The 17,684-nt window shown below is 43.7% G+C and overlaps 1 protein-coding gene across 1 annotated transcript in view; it reads left to right on the top strand.

Annotated features, from left to right (window-relative positions):
- LOC124595347 (nose resistant to fluoxetine protein 6-like) overlaps window positions 1-17,429 on the top strand; it is a 367,206-nt gene extending 349,777 nt beyond the window's left edge. Inside the window, exons 12-13 of the mRNA XM_047134061.1 lie at window positions 7,041-7,183; window positions 17,220-17,429. Of these exons, the coding sequence (XP_046990017.1) occupies window positions 7,041-7,183; window positions 17,220-17,336 (260 nt within the window). The 3' untranslated portion in view covers window positions 17,337-17,429. The remainder of the gene's footprint in view (window positions 1-7,040; window positions 7,184-17,219) is intronic.
- Window positions 17,430-17,684: the final 255 nt, after the last annotated feature.

Below are 17,684 nucleotides of genomic sequence, written 5' to 3'. Positions count from 1 at the left end.
TAGATTGTTAATACCACTCAGAATATCAGGTAATTCTTCTTCACTTTCATTCAGGATAGCAACGTCATCAGTGAATCGTATCGTTGATATCCTTTCACCTTGAATTTTAATTCCACTACTGAACCTTGCTTTTATTTCCATCATTGCTTCTTCGACATGCAGACTAAACAGTAGGAGGGAAAGACTATATCCCTGTCTTACACCCTTTTTACTCCGAACACTTCGTCGTTGGTCGCCCACTCTTATTATTCCCTCTTGGCTTTTGTACATATTGTTTATTACCCATCTCTTCCTATAGCGTACCCCTATTTCCTCACAATTTCGAACATCTTACACCATTTTACACTGTCGAACGATTTTTCCAGGCCGACAAATCCTGTGAACGTGTCTTGATTTTTCTTCAGTCTTGTTTCCACTATCAACCTCAACGTCAGAACTGCCTCTCTCGTGCTTTTACCTTCCCTAAAGCCAAACTGAACGTCATCTAGCACATCCTCAATTATATTTTCCTTTCTTCTGTATGTTATTCCTGTCAGCAATTTTGATGCATGAGCTGTTAAGCTGATTGTGCGATAATTCTCGCATTAGTCAGCTCTTTCAGTCTTCGGAATTGTGTGGATGATATTTTTCCGCAAGTCAGATGGTATGTTGCCAGTCTCATACATTCTGCATACTAAGATGAATAGTCGTTTTGTTGCCACTTCCCGCAATGATTTTAGAAATTCTGATGGAATAGTATCTATCCCTTCTGCCCTATTTGATCTTAAGTCTTCCAAAACTCTCTTGAATGCTGATTCTACTACTGGATCCCCTATCTCTTCTAAATCGGCCCTGTTTCTTCTTCCCCTTCATAGAGGCCTTCAATGTACTCTTTCCACCTATCTGGCCTGTCCTCTGCATTTAACGGAGGAATTACCCTTGCACTCGTAATGTAACCACCCGTGCTTTTAATGTCACCGAAGATTATTTTGACTGTCCTGTATGCTGAGTCAGTCCCTCCGACAGTCATTAGTCATTTCTTTTTCGATTTCTTCACATTTTTCATGCAGCCATTTCGACTTAGTTTCCCTGCACTTCCTATTTATTTTATTCCTCAGTGACTTGTATTTCTGCATTCCTGAATTCCTCTAAACATTTTTGTACTTCCTCTTTTCATCGATGAAGTGAAGTATTTCTTCTGTTGCCCATGGTTTCTTCGCAGTTACCCTCTTTGTACCTATATATTTCCTTTCAACTTCTGTGATTGTCCTTTTAAGAGATGTCCATTCCTTTCCAACTGTACTGCCTACTGAGCTATTCCTTATTGCTGTATCTACAGCCTTAGAGAAATTCAAGCATATCTCGTCATCCTTTGCACTTCTATATCCCATATCTTTGTGTATTGATTCTTCCTGAGTAATCTGTCGAAATTCAGCCAACTCTTCAACACTACTATATTGCGAGCTGATTCTATGTCTGCTCTTGGGCACACCTTACAATCGAGTATCTGATTTCGGATATCTCTGTCTGACCATGATGTAATGTAAAAGAAATCTTCCCATATCACCCGGTCTTTTCCAAGTATGCCTGCTCCCCTTGTGATTCTTGAACAGAGTATTCGCTATTACTAGCTGAAATTTAATACAAAACTCAGTTAGTCTTTCCAATTAGTTTTTCTCCTCTCTCACTCCCTGTCGTAAGCCCATATTCTCCTATAACCTTTTTTTCTATTCCTTCTTCTACAACTGCATTCCAGTCCACCATGACTACAAGATTTTCATTTTCCTTTATGTACTGCATTATTCTTTCAGTATCCCCATCGAACCACAATCATACTATCTCTCTACCATTCCATTCCTGAACAGCGCGCGGGAAAAAAGAACACCTAAACCTTTCTGTTAGAGCTCTGATTTCTCTTATTTTATTTTGATGATCATTCCTACTTATATAGGTTGGGCTCAACAAAATATTTTCGCATTCGGAAGAGAAAGTTGATGACTGAAGTTTTGTAAATAGATCTCGCCGTGACGAAAAACGTCTTTGCTTTAATGACTTCCATCCCAACTCGCGTATCATATCTGCCACACTCTCTTCGCTATTACGTGATAATACAAGACGAGCTGCCCTTTTTTGCACCCTTTCGATGTCCTCCGTCAATCCCACCTGGTAAGGATCCCACACCGCGCAGCAATATTCTAACAGAGGACGAACGAGTGTAGTGTAAGCTGCCTCTTTAGTGGACTTGTTGCATCTTCTAAGTGTCCTGCCAATGAAAAGCAACCTTTGGCTCGCCTTCCCCACAATATTATCTATGTGGTCTTTTCAGCTGAAGTTGTTCGTAATTTTAACACCCAGGTACTTAGTTGAACTGAGAGCCTTGAGAATTGTACTATTTATCGAGTAATCGAATTCCAACGGATTTCTTTTGGAACTCATGTGGATCACCTCACATTTTTCGTTATTTAGCGTGAACTGCCACCTGCCACACCATACAGCAATCTTTTCTAAATCGCTTTGTAACTGATACTGGTCTTCGGATGACCTTACTAGACGGTAAATTACAGCATCATCTGCGAACAACCTAAGAGAACTGCTCAGATTGTCACCCAGGTCATTAATATAGATCAGGAACAACAGAGGTCCCAGGACACTTCCCTGGGGAACACCTGATATCACTTCAGTTTTACTCGATGATTTGCCGTCTATTACTACGAACTGCGACCTTCCTGACAGGAAATCACGAATCCACTCGCACAACTGAGACGATACCCCATAAGCCCGCAGCTTGATTAGAAGTCGCTTGTGAGGAACGGTGTCAAAAGCTTTCCGGAAATCTAGAAATACGGAATCAACTTGAGATCCCCTGTCGATAGCGGCCATTACTTCGTGCGAATAAAGAGCTAGCTGCGTTGCACAAGAACGATGTTTTCTGAAACCATGCTGATTACGTATCAATAGATCGTTCCCGTCGAGGTGATTCATAATGTTTGAATACAGCATATGCTCCAAAACCCTACTGCAAACCGACATCAAAGATATAGGTCTGTAGTTCGATGGATTACTCCTACTACCCTCCTTAAACACTGGTGCGACCTGCGCAATTTTCCAATCTGTAGGTACAGATCTATCGGTGAGCGAGCGGTTGTATATGATTGCTTGGTAGGGAGCTATTGTATCAGCGTAATCTGAAAGGAACCTAATCGGTATACAATCTGGACCTGAAGACTTGCTCGTATCAAGCGATTTGAGTTGCTTCGCAACCCCTAAGGTATCTACTTCTAAGAAACTCATGCTAGCAGCTGTTCCTGTTTCAAATTCTGGAATATACTATTCGTCTTCCCTGGTGAAGGAATTTCGGAAAACTGCGTTCAATAACTCCTCTTTAGCGGCACAGTCGTCGGTAACGGTACCATCGGCACTGCGCAGCGAAGGTATTGACTGCGTCTTGCCGCTTGTGTACTTTACATACGACCAGAATTTCTTCGAATTTTCTACCAAATTTCGAGACAATGTTTCGTTGTGGAACCTATTAAAGCCATCTCGCATTGAAGTCCGTGCCAAATTTCGCGTGTCTGTAAATTTTAGCCAATCTTCGGGATTTCGCATTCTCCTGAACTTCGCATGCTTTTTTCGTTGCCTCTGCAACAGCGTTCGGACGTGTTTTGTGTACCATGGGGGATCAGTTCCATCTCTTACCAATTTATGAGGTATGAATCTCTCAATTGCTGCTGCTACTATATCTTTGAATTTGAGCCACATCTCGTGTACATTTGCATAGTCAGTTCGGAAGGAATGGAGATTGTCTCTTAGGAAGGCTTCTAGTGACACTTTATCCGCTTTTTTAAATAAAATTATTTTGCGTTTGTTTCTGGTGGATTTGGAAGAAACGGTATTGAGCCTAGCTACAACGACCTTGTGATCACTAATCCCTGTATCAGTCATCATGCTCTCTATTAGCTCTGGATTGTTTGTGGCTAAGAGGTCAAGTGTGTTTTCGCAACCATTTACAATTCGCGTGGGTTCGTGGACTAACTGCTCGAAATAATTTTCGGAGAAAGCATTTAGGACTATCTCGGAAGATGTTTTCTGCCTACCACCGGTTTTGAACAAGTATTTTTGCCAACATATCGAGGGAAGGTTGAAGTCCCCACCAACTATACCCATATGAGTGGGATATTTATTTGTTACGAGACTCAAATTTTCTCTGAACAGTTCAGCAACGATATCATCGGAGTCTGGGGGTCGGTGTAAGGAGCCAATTATTAACTTAGTTCGGGTGTTAAGTATAACCTCCACCCATACCAATTCGCACGGAGTATCTACTTCGACTTCACAACAAGGTAAACCACTACTGACAGACACAAACACTCCACCACCAATTCTGCCTAATCTATCTTTCCTGAACACCGTCTGAGACTTCGTAAAAATTTCTGCATAACTTATTTCAGGCTTTAGCCAGCTTTCTGTACCTATAACGATTTCAGCTTCTGTGCTTCCTATTAGCGCTTGAAGCTCAGGGACTTTCCCAGCACAACTACAACAATTTACAACTACAATTCCGACTGTTCCTTGATCCAAGCACGTCCTGTATTTGCCATGCACCCTTTGAGATTGCAGGCCTTCTAACCTAAAAAACCGGCCAGTCCACGCCACACAGCCTCCGCTACCCGTGTAGCCGCCAGCTGAGTGTAGTGAACTCCTGACCTATTCAGCGGAACCCGAAACCTCACCACCCTATGGCGCAAGTCAAGGAATCTACAGCCAACACGGTCGTAAAACCGTCTGAGCCTCTGATTCAGACCCTCCACCCGGCTCTGCACCAAAGGTCCGCAGTCGGTTCTGTCAACGATGCTGCAGATGGTGAGCTCTGCCTTCATCTCGTAATCAAGACCGGCAGCCTTCACCAAATCAGATAGCCACTGGAATCCAGAGAGAATTTACTCAGATCCAAAGCGACACACGTCATTAGTGCCGACATGTGCCACCACCTGCAGCTGGCTGCACCCTGTGCTCTTCATGGCATCCGGAAGGACCCTTTTCACATCAGGAATGACTCCACCCGGAATGCACACTGAGTGCACACTGAATTTCTTCCCTTCCGTAGCCGCCATATCCCTAAGGGGCCCCATTACGAGCCTAACATTGGAGCTCTTAACTACCAATAAGCCCACCCTCTGCGATTGCCCGGACCTTGAAGGCTGAGAATCATCCTCTGAAACAGGACAGGCAGCTGCAACTGGCTCAGCCAGAGACAGTACCTGAAACCTGTTTGTCAGACGCACCGAGGAGGCTTTCTGATCAGCCTCCGGGGACGTCTTTCGCTTTGCTGTCGATTCTAACAAGAACAACCCTACCACTGAAGTGTTCACTGTAACACACTCTTTGCCCTACCTTTCTATTCACAACGAATCCTACTCCCTTTATACCACTTTCTTCTGCTGTTGACATTACCCTATACTCAGCCGACCAGAAATCCTTGTCTTCCTTCCATTTCTGTTCACTGACCCTACTATATCTAGAATGAGCCTTTGCATTTCCCTTTTCAGATTTTCTAGCATCCCTACCACAGTCAGTGTTCTGACATTCCACGCGCCGACTTGTAGAACGTTATCCTTACGATGATTATTCAATCTTTTTCTTATGGTCACCTCCCCTTTGGCATTACCCTCCCGGAGATCCGAATGCGGGACTATTCCGGAATCTTTTGCCGATGGAGAGATCATGATGACACTTTTTTAAATTACAGGCCACATGTCCTGTGGAAACGCGCTATTCATCTTTAATACAGTGGTTTCCATTGCCTTCTCCATCCTCATACTGTTGACCATTGCTGATTCTCCCGCCTTTAGGGGCAGTTTCCCACCCCTAAGACAAGAGAGTGCCCTGAACCTCTGTCCGCTCATCCGCCCTCTTTGACAAGGCCGTTGGCAGAATGAGGGTGATATCTTATGCCGGAAGTCTTCGGCTCTCAGTGTTATTTGTTAATCAAAATTCAAGCGGTGGCGGGTTTTGGACCGAGGACGGGATACGTTTCGATTACTAATCAAGGTCCCTACTCCTAGACCACGGGTTCGAACCTACCGGTAAAAGATCTAGTAGCCCGCCTCTGAATTACTTCGATGTCTTCCTTTAATCCGACCTGGTGCGGATCCCAAACACTGAAGCAGTACTCAACAATAAGTCACACCAGGGCCCTGTGTACGGTCTCCTTTACAGATGAACCACACTTTCCTAAAATTCTCCCAATAAACCGAAGTCGACCATGCGATTTTCCTACAACAGTCCCCATATGCTCTCTCCATTTCAAATGTCTTTGCAACGTTACTCCCGGATATATAACCGACATGACTGTGTCAAGCAGACACTATATTCGAACATTACGGATTTATTTCTCCTACTCATCCACATTAACTTTGGTTGTTCCATATTTAGAGCTAGCTGCCATTCATCACACCAATTAGAAAATTTTTCTAAGTCGTCTTGTATCCTCCTAAAGTCACTCCAATTTCGACACCTTACCGTATAACACAGCATCACCAGCAAACAGCCACAGACTGCAGCCCACCCAGTCCGCCAAATCATTTGTGTATACAGACAACAACAGGAGTTCTATCACACTTCCCTGGTGCACTCCTGACGATACCCTAGTCTATGCAGAACACTCGCCGTCGAGGACAACGTACTGCATTCAATAACTTAAGAAGTCTTCGCGCCACTCTCATATCTGTGAACCTATGGCATATGCTTGTACCTTCTTTAACAGCTAGTCTGTTAACTGTGATTACGTATCCCCTTTCTTAGCAATCTAGAACCTTTTTTATCCTTTCACTACAATAATGTATATTCTCTCAGTAAATCTTTTTCAGAAGGCATATCGTCTGTAGGTACGTCCTTCTCAAAATTCATACGTCAGCTTCAGTTGCTTTTCTCCATATAAAGTTCATTTCCATTTTTCTTAGATTCTTAAGAGTATGACTTGGCAGTGAAAACGTACAAACTGTCTCATGTTTCGCGAATAGTCTCGTTATATCTGCACTGACAGTGTTGCTCCTCTGTTTCAGAGATTATACTTAACTTTCTGTCGGCGAAAATATTTGTTATCCTCGGTCGGCTCTCATTCGCCGCATACCTGATCCACACCATACCGCAGATCTACGACCAGGGCAGTCTGCGCCAGCCACGACATATTGACGCATATTCTGGGGTAAGTTTCTTAAAATGAATAACTAAATGGTTTTCTGAAACAGGAATTATAGCAAGCATGTCAATAGATAGCATACTAGCGTCTATTACCTGAATGATTTGAAAGAATGTACATTCCAAACAATAAGCAGTGAGCGCCGTTAAGTTTATTTATTAACTAGAAAAACCGGCAATGCTTCGTAATTGCTATATGTGTATGGGAAATGCGTATACATCCCAAATTCCTTTCTTCCCCTCTCTCTGTCCGTCTCTTCGTCCCCCCTCTCTCACCGGATATTTCTCTTCCTCCCCATCTCTCTGTGCATAACCTCCTCCCCACTCTCCTGTGCGGTAGCGTTCTCGTTTCCCGCGCCCGGGTTCGATTCCCGGCGGAGTCAGGGATTTTCTCTGCCTCGTGATGACTGGGTGTCGTGTGATGTCCTTAGGTTAGTTAGGTTTAAGTAGTTATAAGTTCTAGGGGACTGATGACCATAGCTGTTAAGTCCCATAGTGCTCAGAGCCATGTGAACTAACCCACTCTCCCTATCCACATCATCCTCCCCCCCCCCCCCCCCCCAACATGTTCATTGCCGTCTGAATGTTTAACATTGCATCTGTCAAGACCATTTCTAGATATGTGGTAACTACGTTCCCGTTTATATATTACATATACATGTATACAGTATATATATTACACAAATGTATAGCCTATGTCCATCCTAACGTTCATTAGAGGGCGGTGTAAAATTTATGCTAATATATACATATTAACTGTCAAACTGATTTTTTTCTGTTTTGAAAACACGTTACAGCAGAACTGTCAAATTGAACGTATTTTTTTTTTTTCTTTTTCGTTCCACAGATAGCACTGCCATCGACAATTACGGACACAAAAAGCCAAATCGGTCGAGCCGTTCCTAGGTTTTACAATTGATTTTAATTTTCCACTTTTCCGATGGATTTTTCAAAAATTACCTTTCAAAAAAACCTTGGCCTGATAATTAAGAACACAAAAAAGACAAAAATCAACAAAATCTGTCGAGCCGTTCTTCGTTGATGATATGTGATACATGCACCAAACGATTTTTATTTATATAGATTACACTCAGGTGACAATAGTCATGGGATACCTCCTTTTCCCTGGCGTAGTGCAGCAGCTGGATGTGGCACGGACTCAGCAAATCGTTGGAAGGCACCTGCAGAAATAATGAACCCTGCAGCCTCTATAGCCGTCTATAATTGCGAAAGTGTTGCCAGTGCAAGATTTTGTACATGAACTCACCTCTCGATTATGTCCTATAAATGTTCGATGAGAGTCATATCGGGCGATCTGGGTGGCCATATCATTTGCACAACTGTCAAGAATGTTCTTCAAACCAGCTGTGAACAACTGTGGTCCGGTGACATGCCGCATTGTCATTTAAAAAAATTCCATCGTTGTTTGAGAATATGAAGTCTGTGAATGGCTGCAAATGGTCTCCAAAAAGGCGAACATAACCACTCCCAGTCAATGATTGGTTCCATTGGACTATAGGACCCAATCCATTCCATTTAAGCCGGTCCACACCAATATGTAGCCACCATCAGCTTGCACAGTGCCTTTTCATCAATTTGGATCCATCGCTTCGTGGGGTCTCCGCCACACTTAACCCTACTATCAGCTCTTACCAAGTGAAATTGGGAGGCATCTGACCACGCCACGGTTTTCCAGTCCTATCGATATGATCACGAGCCCAGAAGAGGCGCTGCAAGCGATGTCGTGCTGTTACGAAAGGCACTCGCGTCTGTCGTCTGATGTCAAAGCCCATGAAAGCCAGATTTCGTCGCACTTTCCTAACGGATACGTTCGTCGTACGTCCCATATTGGTTTCCGCGCTAATTTCACGCTGTGTTGCTTGTCTGTTGGCACTGACAACTCTACTTAAACGCCGCTGCTTACCGACGTTACGTGAAGGCCGTCGGCCACTGTGAAATTTGGTACTCTTGGCACACTGTTGACACTGTGGATCTCGGAGTATTGAATTCCCTAGTGGTTTCCGAAATGGAACGTCCCTTGCATGTAGATCCAACTACTTCGCGTTCAGTGTCTGTCAATTCCCGTCGTTCGTCCATAATTACGTCTGAAGCGTTTCACGTGAATGACTGAAGTACTAAGGACAGCTCCGCCGATGTACTGCCCTTTCATTCTTTGTGTACGCGGTACTACCACCATCTGCCCATGTACATATTGGTATCCAATGACTTTTGTCACCTCGGTGTGTATAACACCATCAGCTAAAACTTCAGTCTTTTCCTTTTAATACCGTAAAATCCCCCCACGTATATCGACAATGGTCATGTTTTATTGTGGCTTGGATGGACCTAGATTTTTTCATCTCTTACGTTGGAGTCTGATGAGTCCAACAACTCCGCTGACAACAATCGGCCCACATTGCACAGATAGTGAATCTCCGTGACGTTTTACTCTAGGTGATCATAGAGAATTTCTTTGGGCCTGCCTAAGATATGCCGATTGCTCCCGCCACGTCGTCACAATTCAAACCCATGATCTTCTTGAACGACAGGCAATGTTAATACTTTCTTCGTAATAACGGGTAGACTGTAAGCCTAGTTACCCACCACATTCACTTAGTGCTTTTAATTGATGGTATTTGGCATCTCGAGTAAAAGGCCCATTTCCGCATAGCTCACATGAAGAGAACATCACAACACAACGTCTTCCATTGTGTAGCTCTCTACGCAAGCAACCTAACTAGAAGACTTCTGGAAGTCTACAAGAAAGTAAATGTGATTCAGTGGACCAATAATATGTTCCCAATTTTCCAAGCACCGTTACTGCTGCCTCTTGGCTCATTACTATTTGCAATTTCGTAAGTTGTACTGATAGAGTGTTTCTTGAGTCTAAGGACCAGTTGATCCTAATGAACAGTCTAATGAACACAGAATGTGGATTCAGAGTAAATAGAAGAGAGACGAAGATAATGAGACGTAGCAGTAATGAAAAAAGCGGTAATCTTAATATAGAATAGGTGATGGCGAAGCAGACGTAGTTAAGGAATTCTGCTACCTAGAGGTCAAAAAACCCATGACGGACGGAGCAGGGAGGACGTACTAAGCAGACTAGTACTGGCAAAAAGGGCATTCCTGAGCAAGACAAGTCGTCTAGTATCAAACAGATTTTAATTTCTGGAAGAAATTTCTAAGAATATACGTCTGGAACACAGTATTGTGTGGTAGTGAGGTATGGACTGTGGCAAAACTGGAAAATAAATTAATCGAATCATCTGAGATGTGGTGCAACAGAAGAATATTGAAAATTAGATGAACTGATAAGATAAGGAATGAGGAGGTTCTCCGCAGAATCAGCGAGCAAAGGAATATGTGGAAAACACTGAGACGAAAAAAGGACAGGATGATAGGACATCTGTTAAGACATCACGGAATAATTTTCATTGCACTAGAGGGAACCATAGAGGGTAAAGCTGTAGAGGAAAACAGAGATTGGAACACATACAACAAATAATTGAGGATGTAAGTTCTGAAATGAAGAGGTTGGCACAGGAGAGGAATAGGCCACGTGAAACCAGTCAGAAGACTGAAGGGGGAAAAAAAACCTAGAAGAAGAAAAGTAAGAAATTCAACGTACACATTATTATTGCAGGCAAAATAAGTTTTATTAAATGCTGCACTACACATCAAAGTGAAACAGATACCTGACGCTATTTGCCAGTATCATCACCATAGCTCTGCAAACTACTGTCGGAAAGTTCTACAAGTCAGCCAGTTCCTCGATGCTAGAAATCTCTTGGTCATGGAACCATTCAAGGACCGCTGTGTGCACTTGCTCATCACTAGGAAGCACTTGCTCATCACTAGGAAATCTCTTCTCCACCAGATGTTCTGTCATCTTGTCGAAAAGATGGAAATCGGGTGGTGCAAGATCTCCCTTCCCTATCAGCATCACACATGTCTGTGCGGCCTTATTCGAATTGCTTGCACCGCTTGAGTACGACTGGATGCAACCTTGCATATACTCTACCCCGGGATGAATGGCCCAGTAGTGAGTTAAAAGTCGCAACTTGCTGTACACCCATACCTGGTGAAGGAGGTTTTCCACGTGTCGTCCTCACATTTGGATGCAATTTTGCCTTCGTTTCTGCATTGAGGTACGAATTATTTCGAACACTTCTTATCGTCTCGTTAATCTTGACAAGACTGTACGGTTCGATGATCCAGTTCTTCAGCTATACCACTTCACTAATGAGATGACTCCAGACAGCAAAATCCAGAGGATTCAGGATGGGCGACCTTGGAGGCCATGACACAGACTCAGCTCGACCCGTCCATCTTCCACCACACTTACACCACCTGTCCTCCATCATGCTTCCGCCGCATACCCCTACGCTGCATAAGCTGTGGTAGGCTATGGATGAAATATGATAGGAATTATTCGGGAATTACATTTGGATATCATTTATCCTAACCAGAACAATACGAAGGTCATTCCATAAGTCATGGCAACTATGATGTATCGTGCAAACGTGTGACATCACTGTAATCGCAGTAAATACATTCAAAGCTCGCACCAAACACTACCAAAATCAAGGGACAGATTGCGACCGCTTGCGAGGATAGCTCGGTACCAGCTGCAGAAGCGTTCAGAGTGAGGTAGGCCGTGCTACATGATGGATCCTCCCCCACTCAACCCACTCACCAAGCATCAGTCCACGCGACTTCGACCTCATTCCACAACTGAAAAGAACAGTGCGTGGGAGGCGCTTTGCAAACAGGGCGAATGCCCTCACGGCATTTCGGAGACTGACTGCAATGCCAGCACCATTCAGAGCTGCGCCTTTTTTAGATTGAAGTCAGCTGATAGGTACACCTGCTTAAAGGAAGTTCCTCTAACTACGGAATCACCTTCAGAGGACGTCATGTTTTCAAGTAGCGAAGGAATTAGCATATTTCATCAAAATATAAGAGGTGTTAGAGATAAAGTTAGTGAACTGCTTATAGATATTGACTCTGAAATTATTGGTATATCGGAGCACCACTTAAATAATTTGACAGTTCAGAAGCTTCTATAAACAGTATACAGATTAGCTGGCTGTTTTTCAAGAAGTTCCTTGTGGGGTGGGGGAGTGGCCATGTACATAAAAAACAGTATTCCGTTTGAGTCCATAGACGTATCACGACACTGCACTGAACAGATATTTGAATGTTGTGCTGGGGCAGTTGAATTTAGTGACATTAAACTTCTAATTTTTGTTGTTTATAGGTCCCCTAACTGTGACTTCAGAGCGTTTCTGCTCAATCTAGAGAGGGTTCTTGATTTACTTTATAGGAAGTGCCAGAAATTAGCTATATGTGGTGATGTCAATATTAATTCTTTATATGATCGTGCAGAAGGGAGGCAATTTCTACCAAACAATAAATCACCTGATTTGGAATAATGAAGTTTCAGAAAGAGCAAAACTCCTTGTGTATAAGAATTATTACATCCCTATTGTCACCTATGGTGGAGAAACATGGACAATGACAAAAAGGGACTGGAGGAGACTGCAAGCAGGGGAAATGAAATTTCTCAGAGCAGTTAAGGGAAAAACAGGAGTGGACAGAGTAAGGAATGCAGAGATTAGAAAGGACCTCAAACCAGAAAGTATGAGAGAGGAAATTGAAAGAAAGAGATTAAGATGGAATGGGAATGTTAAGAGGATGCATGGGCAGAGACTCCCCAAAAGTATGGAAGAACTAAAGATGGATGGGAAAAGACCTAGAGGGCGCCCAAGAACACGGTGGAAAATGGGAGTGTGAATATCTGTAGAAAGGAGAGGTGTAACCTGGCAGCAAGTGGAGTAAGAAAAGTGGTGGGAGGACCGAGCCAAATGGAGAGGACTCGTCAACACCCAGACCCGGCAGTAGCTGGAGCGGGATTCGGATATAGATGATCGTGCAAGAAAAAGGATGTTGGTAGATCTCCTAAATTCATATGATCTGATGCAGACTGTGTTTTTCCAACAAGGGTGCAGCCTAACAGTAGCACAGCCACAGAGAATATTTTTATTCATTCTTCATTACTAGATGGGCATTCTGTTAGTAAAAGGATGAATGGCCTTTCAGACCACGATGCACAAATTTCAAAAATAAGAGACTTTTGCACTCAAACAAACGTCACATATAATTACAAACTATTTAGGAAAGTTAATCCTACGGCAGTAGAGAGTTTTTTAAACCTCGTCAAGGAACACGAGTGGCAAGATGTTTATAGTGCCGATAATATAGATGACAAATACAGTGCCTTGCTTAACACATTTGTCATGCTCTTTGATAATAGTAATAAACAATAATTCGCATTGGCTCACAGCTTGGTGCAAATACACTCTACGAGATGGAAAAGAACGAAGAAAAAATCTACACACCAAGGAGGAACTATCCAAATGAGACGAAAATCAGTAAATGCGATGTTTATATAAAGGCAAATTAAATGATTACCATTTCAGAAAAAATAGATTACTTATTCAAGAGAGAGAGTTTCACAAATTGAGCAATTCAATAGCGCGTTCGTCCACCTCTGGCCCTTATGCAAGCAGTTATTCGACTTGGCAGTGGTTGATAGCGTTGTTGGACGTCCTACAGGGAGATATCGTTCCAAATTCTATCCCAGTAACGCATTAAATCGTCAAAATCGCAAGGTGGTTAGATGGCCCTGCTCATAATGCTCAAAGTTCTCATTTGTGGAGAGATCAGGCGACCTTGGTGGCGAGATAGGCACGGGGCCAGGTAGCTGAAACTCTTGCTGTGTGTGGGCGTTATCTCGGTGAAATATAAGCTCAGGATGGCCTGCCATGTAGGGCAACAGAACGGGGCGTAGAATATCGTCTATGTACCACCGCGTTTTAAGGGTGCTGTGGATGACAACCAAAGAAATCATTCTCTGAAAAGAAATGCCGCTATAGAGATTCATTTCTGACTGTCGGCGCACGTGTCGGGAGGCAGTCGATTGATATCCTACCAGTCTGGGGCGTTTTCAGGCACATCTTCGCTGGTCATTGGGCTCAATTCAAAGCGCGATACACCAATGAAGACAATTCTACTCCAGTCAATGAAATTACAGGCCGAAGACGAGTCTGGATGCGCCCCGACACCGGTGGAATACCAATGTGACTAGAATGAGATTTTCACGCTGCAGCGGAGTGTGCCCTGATATGAAACTTCCTGGCTGATTAAAACTGTGTGCCGGACCAAGACTCTAACTCGGTACCTTTGCCGTTCGCAGCAAGTGCCTTACCATCTGAGCCACCCAAGCACGATTCACGCCCCGTCCTCACAGCTTTAGTTCTGCCAGTACGTCGTCTCCTACCTTCCAAATTTCACAGAAGCTCTCGTGCGAATCTTGCAGAACTAGCACTCCTGGAAGGTTCGCAGGAGAGCTTCTGTGAAGTTTGGAAGGTAGGAGACGAGGTACTGGCAGAACTAAAGCTTTGAGGACGGGGCGTGAGTCGTGCTTGGTTAGCTCAGATGGTAGAGCACTTGCCCGCGAAAAGGTCCCGAGTTCGAGTCTCCGTCCGGCACACAGTTTTAATCTGCCAGGAAGTTTGACAAATGTGACTGTCGACAGCCATGCGGCCCGATAACGAGGAATGATGGCCTGCGCTGCCATTTCATTTGACAGTAGAAAACCCTCAAGCACAGCGGTACCTCAACGATATTCTACGCCCCGTTTCGTTGCCCTTCATGGCAAGACTTCCTGGACTTACACTTCAGCAAGATAGTGCGCAACCGTACACAGCGAGAGTACCTAATGCTTGTTTTCGTTGTTGCGACAATTCTACCTTGGCCAGCAAGGTCTCCTGGTCTCTCCCCATGTGAGAACCTTTGGAGCATGATGTCATTCCACGATAAATTTTTACTTACTGAGTGATAAATAATTTTATAATACACCGTGAGCCATATGGAAGGTAATGAGATTGCACAGTAGCCATCATCTTATTAAGCAACCGATTTTACATTGTTGTTAAATATCCTGTAGTATTAAGTTTATATGTCAAAGGGTGTCGAACCAGATCGTTTTCCACAATTACACTGATAAAATGGAGCAGTATTTAGTTAATAGTGTATAAGTTTACTGATCTATGATCATTACTCATAATATGAATAGAGGTGTGCTAGAAGCACAAATATGCCAATGTTAATATGATATATAATTAAAAATGCTAACAACTAGTGTTTACAGACACGTCATGACGTACCAGTACGTACCTTGGTTGGGAGCTGCTCGAGCTTTATAGGCTGAAGTTTCATGGCGTAGGAGGATGTTTTTGGTGGAAGAGGTGCTCTAGGGAGCAGGATGGACGAAGAGAAGAGAGAACGGTTCGAACATCGATCGAGATGGAGAGACTCTAGTTGTCTGCCATCGGAGAATACGGCAGAGCGGTGCGATTGAATTTATGTAGAGAGACTTCTGATCGCTTATTGTATCTAAGTTACGGGCATCGAAGAAGGCAGGTGAAGAAACTTATGTATTGGGTGCATATCGCGCCTTGATCTTAGTGGGGATTCCGTCACACTAGATAATTCTAAGCCTGTGATATATTTCAATAATTAATTTTATTTACGTGCAAAACTGCTTGGACTTAACTAGATTAACCATCTGTTATTGTCTATGTTTATCACAAATCCTTTCCTGTTTGTCTACGTGCATTAATTTATAATTCGCATAACTTGTCTGCCCTCAATTATTTGACCGCAGGATCACCTTTTAATAAAATATTTTACTCATATAGCAACAGAACGTAAAGAAGACAGCGTACGGCTCGTCCTTAGCACATTTATGAGCCGAGCTTTATTCAGATCCGTACATTTGTCCCTTCGTCTCATTAAACACAGAGCAGTAAAGTCGCATCTCCGAACTGTGCCTCTATTCTACGTAATACACAAGGCTGTAAAAATTGCTAGTGTCCTTCAGCGCCGGCCGGAGTGGCCGGGCGGTTCTAGGCGTTACAGTCTGGAACCGCACGACCGCTACGGTCGCAGGTTCGAATCCTGCCTCGGGCATGAATGTGTGTGATGTCCTTAGGTTAGCTAGGTTTAAGTAGTTCTAAGTTCTAGGGGACTGATGACCTCAGCAGTTAAGTCCCATAGTGCTCAGAGCCATTTGAACCATTTTGTCCTTCAGCATTTATTTTTTCTTAAATGCAACGAGGGGACTACAGTCCTATCAGGAAAAACATCCCCATATCATAGCACCATCTCCTCTGTACCGAACATATGGAACGGAACGCTCTGTAAGCGTTCCCCAGATACAAACCCTCCTACCGAATTGCTACAGGAGATAGTGTGTGATTCATCACTTCAGATCGTTCTTTTCAGTCATCCACTGTCCGGTGGTGCCGTTCTTTACACCGCCTTAAACTTCGCTCAGCATTCACTACAGAAATGTGTGCGACTTACGAGGAGCTGCTGCCCCATCGCACGCCCCCACATTTTAACTCCCTACGCACAGCCATGGACTGCCGCTAGCGCTTTGCAACTGACGAGTAATTCCTTCCGCTGATGACTTTTCGCATTGCTCAACAGTCCCTGTCGGTCCGTACAAGAGATCTGCTTGGTCTTGGTTTAGCTGTGGTTCTTTCTTAGATTTTCCTCCTACTCTCATTGCCAGCAGTCGAATTGGACATCTTTCGAAGGGTTTAAATCTCCCTGTTGCATTTGCTACTTAGGCGACATCCAATGTCTAGCGCATGTTCGGACACACTGATCTCTCCTGACCGACCCGCTATGCTGTTACTGCTTGCCTGCTGACAACTCACTATTCCCCATTTCCTTTTATACTGGCGGTTCCGCCTCCCGTGTCGTCTAGTGGTCAATTCTGCATTACTCACGCATATGGTTGTACGGATATCTTTCATCAGATGGATATCTTTGATCAGATAGTGTAGCGGATTGGCGTGTGTAGTGATTATGTAACTGGATAAGTAGCTGGATAGCCAAAGCCCATATAGAAAAAATAAACATGTGTGAGACTGTTGCCTAACGCGACCTTGGCACGTCTGTTGCAGGTGTGGCTAGTGATAGCGGACTACTGCATCACGTATCCGGCGGCCGCGGTGCTGTACGTGCTGGTGGAAGCGCCCTTCCGTGGCGTTATGAAGGTGTTGCTCCAACGGACAAAGTGAGCGGAAAGGCAGACGTACAAGGAGTGTGGCAAAGTACAACAATCTGTAGCAAGTGTGCCTACAAATGCAAAATACATCTCAAATCGTATGCAACGAAGAGTGTTCTTTATGCGAAGCATCTCTATCATACTAACACTCAACGTACTCGTATCTGGCGGAAAGTCTGTTAAATGTTGGATATCCTTCGCGAACTGCAACTATAGTTGCACACTTATTTGCGATTTGAGACTCCTAATAAAGAAATGAGGGAACTTTAGAGCTTTAACGATACGAGATAAATTTCTCATCTCGTCACTTCACAGTTAACACTTCAAAAGAAAAGACGTAACTAGCTCGAATTGTGGATTT

Source organism: Schistocerca americana, chromosome 2, assembly GCF_021461395.2.
Source record: "Schistocerca americana isolate TAMUIC-IGC-003095 chromosome 2, iqSchAmer2.1, whole genome shotgun sequence".
NCBI lineage: Eukaryota > Metazoa > Arthropoda > Insecta > Orthoptera > Acrididae > Schistocerca > Schistocerca americana.
The sequence above is the reverse complement of the archived record's forward strand: the minus strand, read 5'-3'. Positions and strand labels throughout refer to the sequence as shown.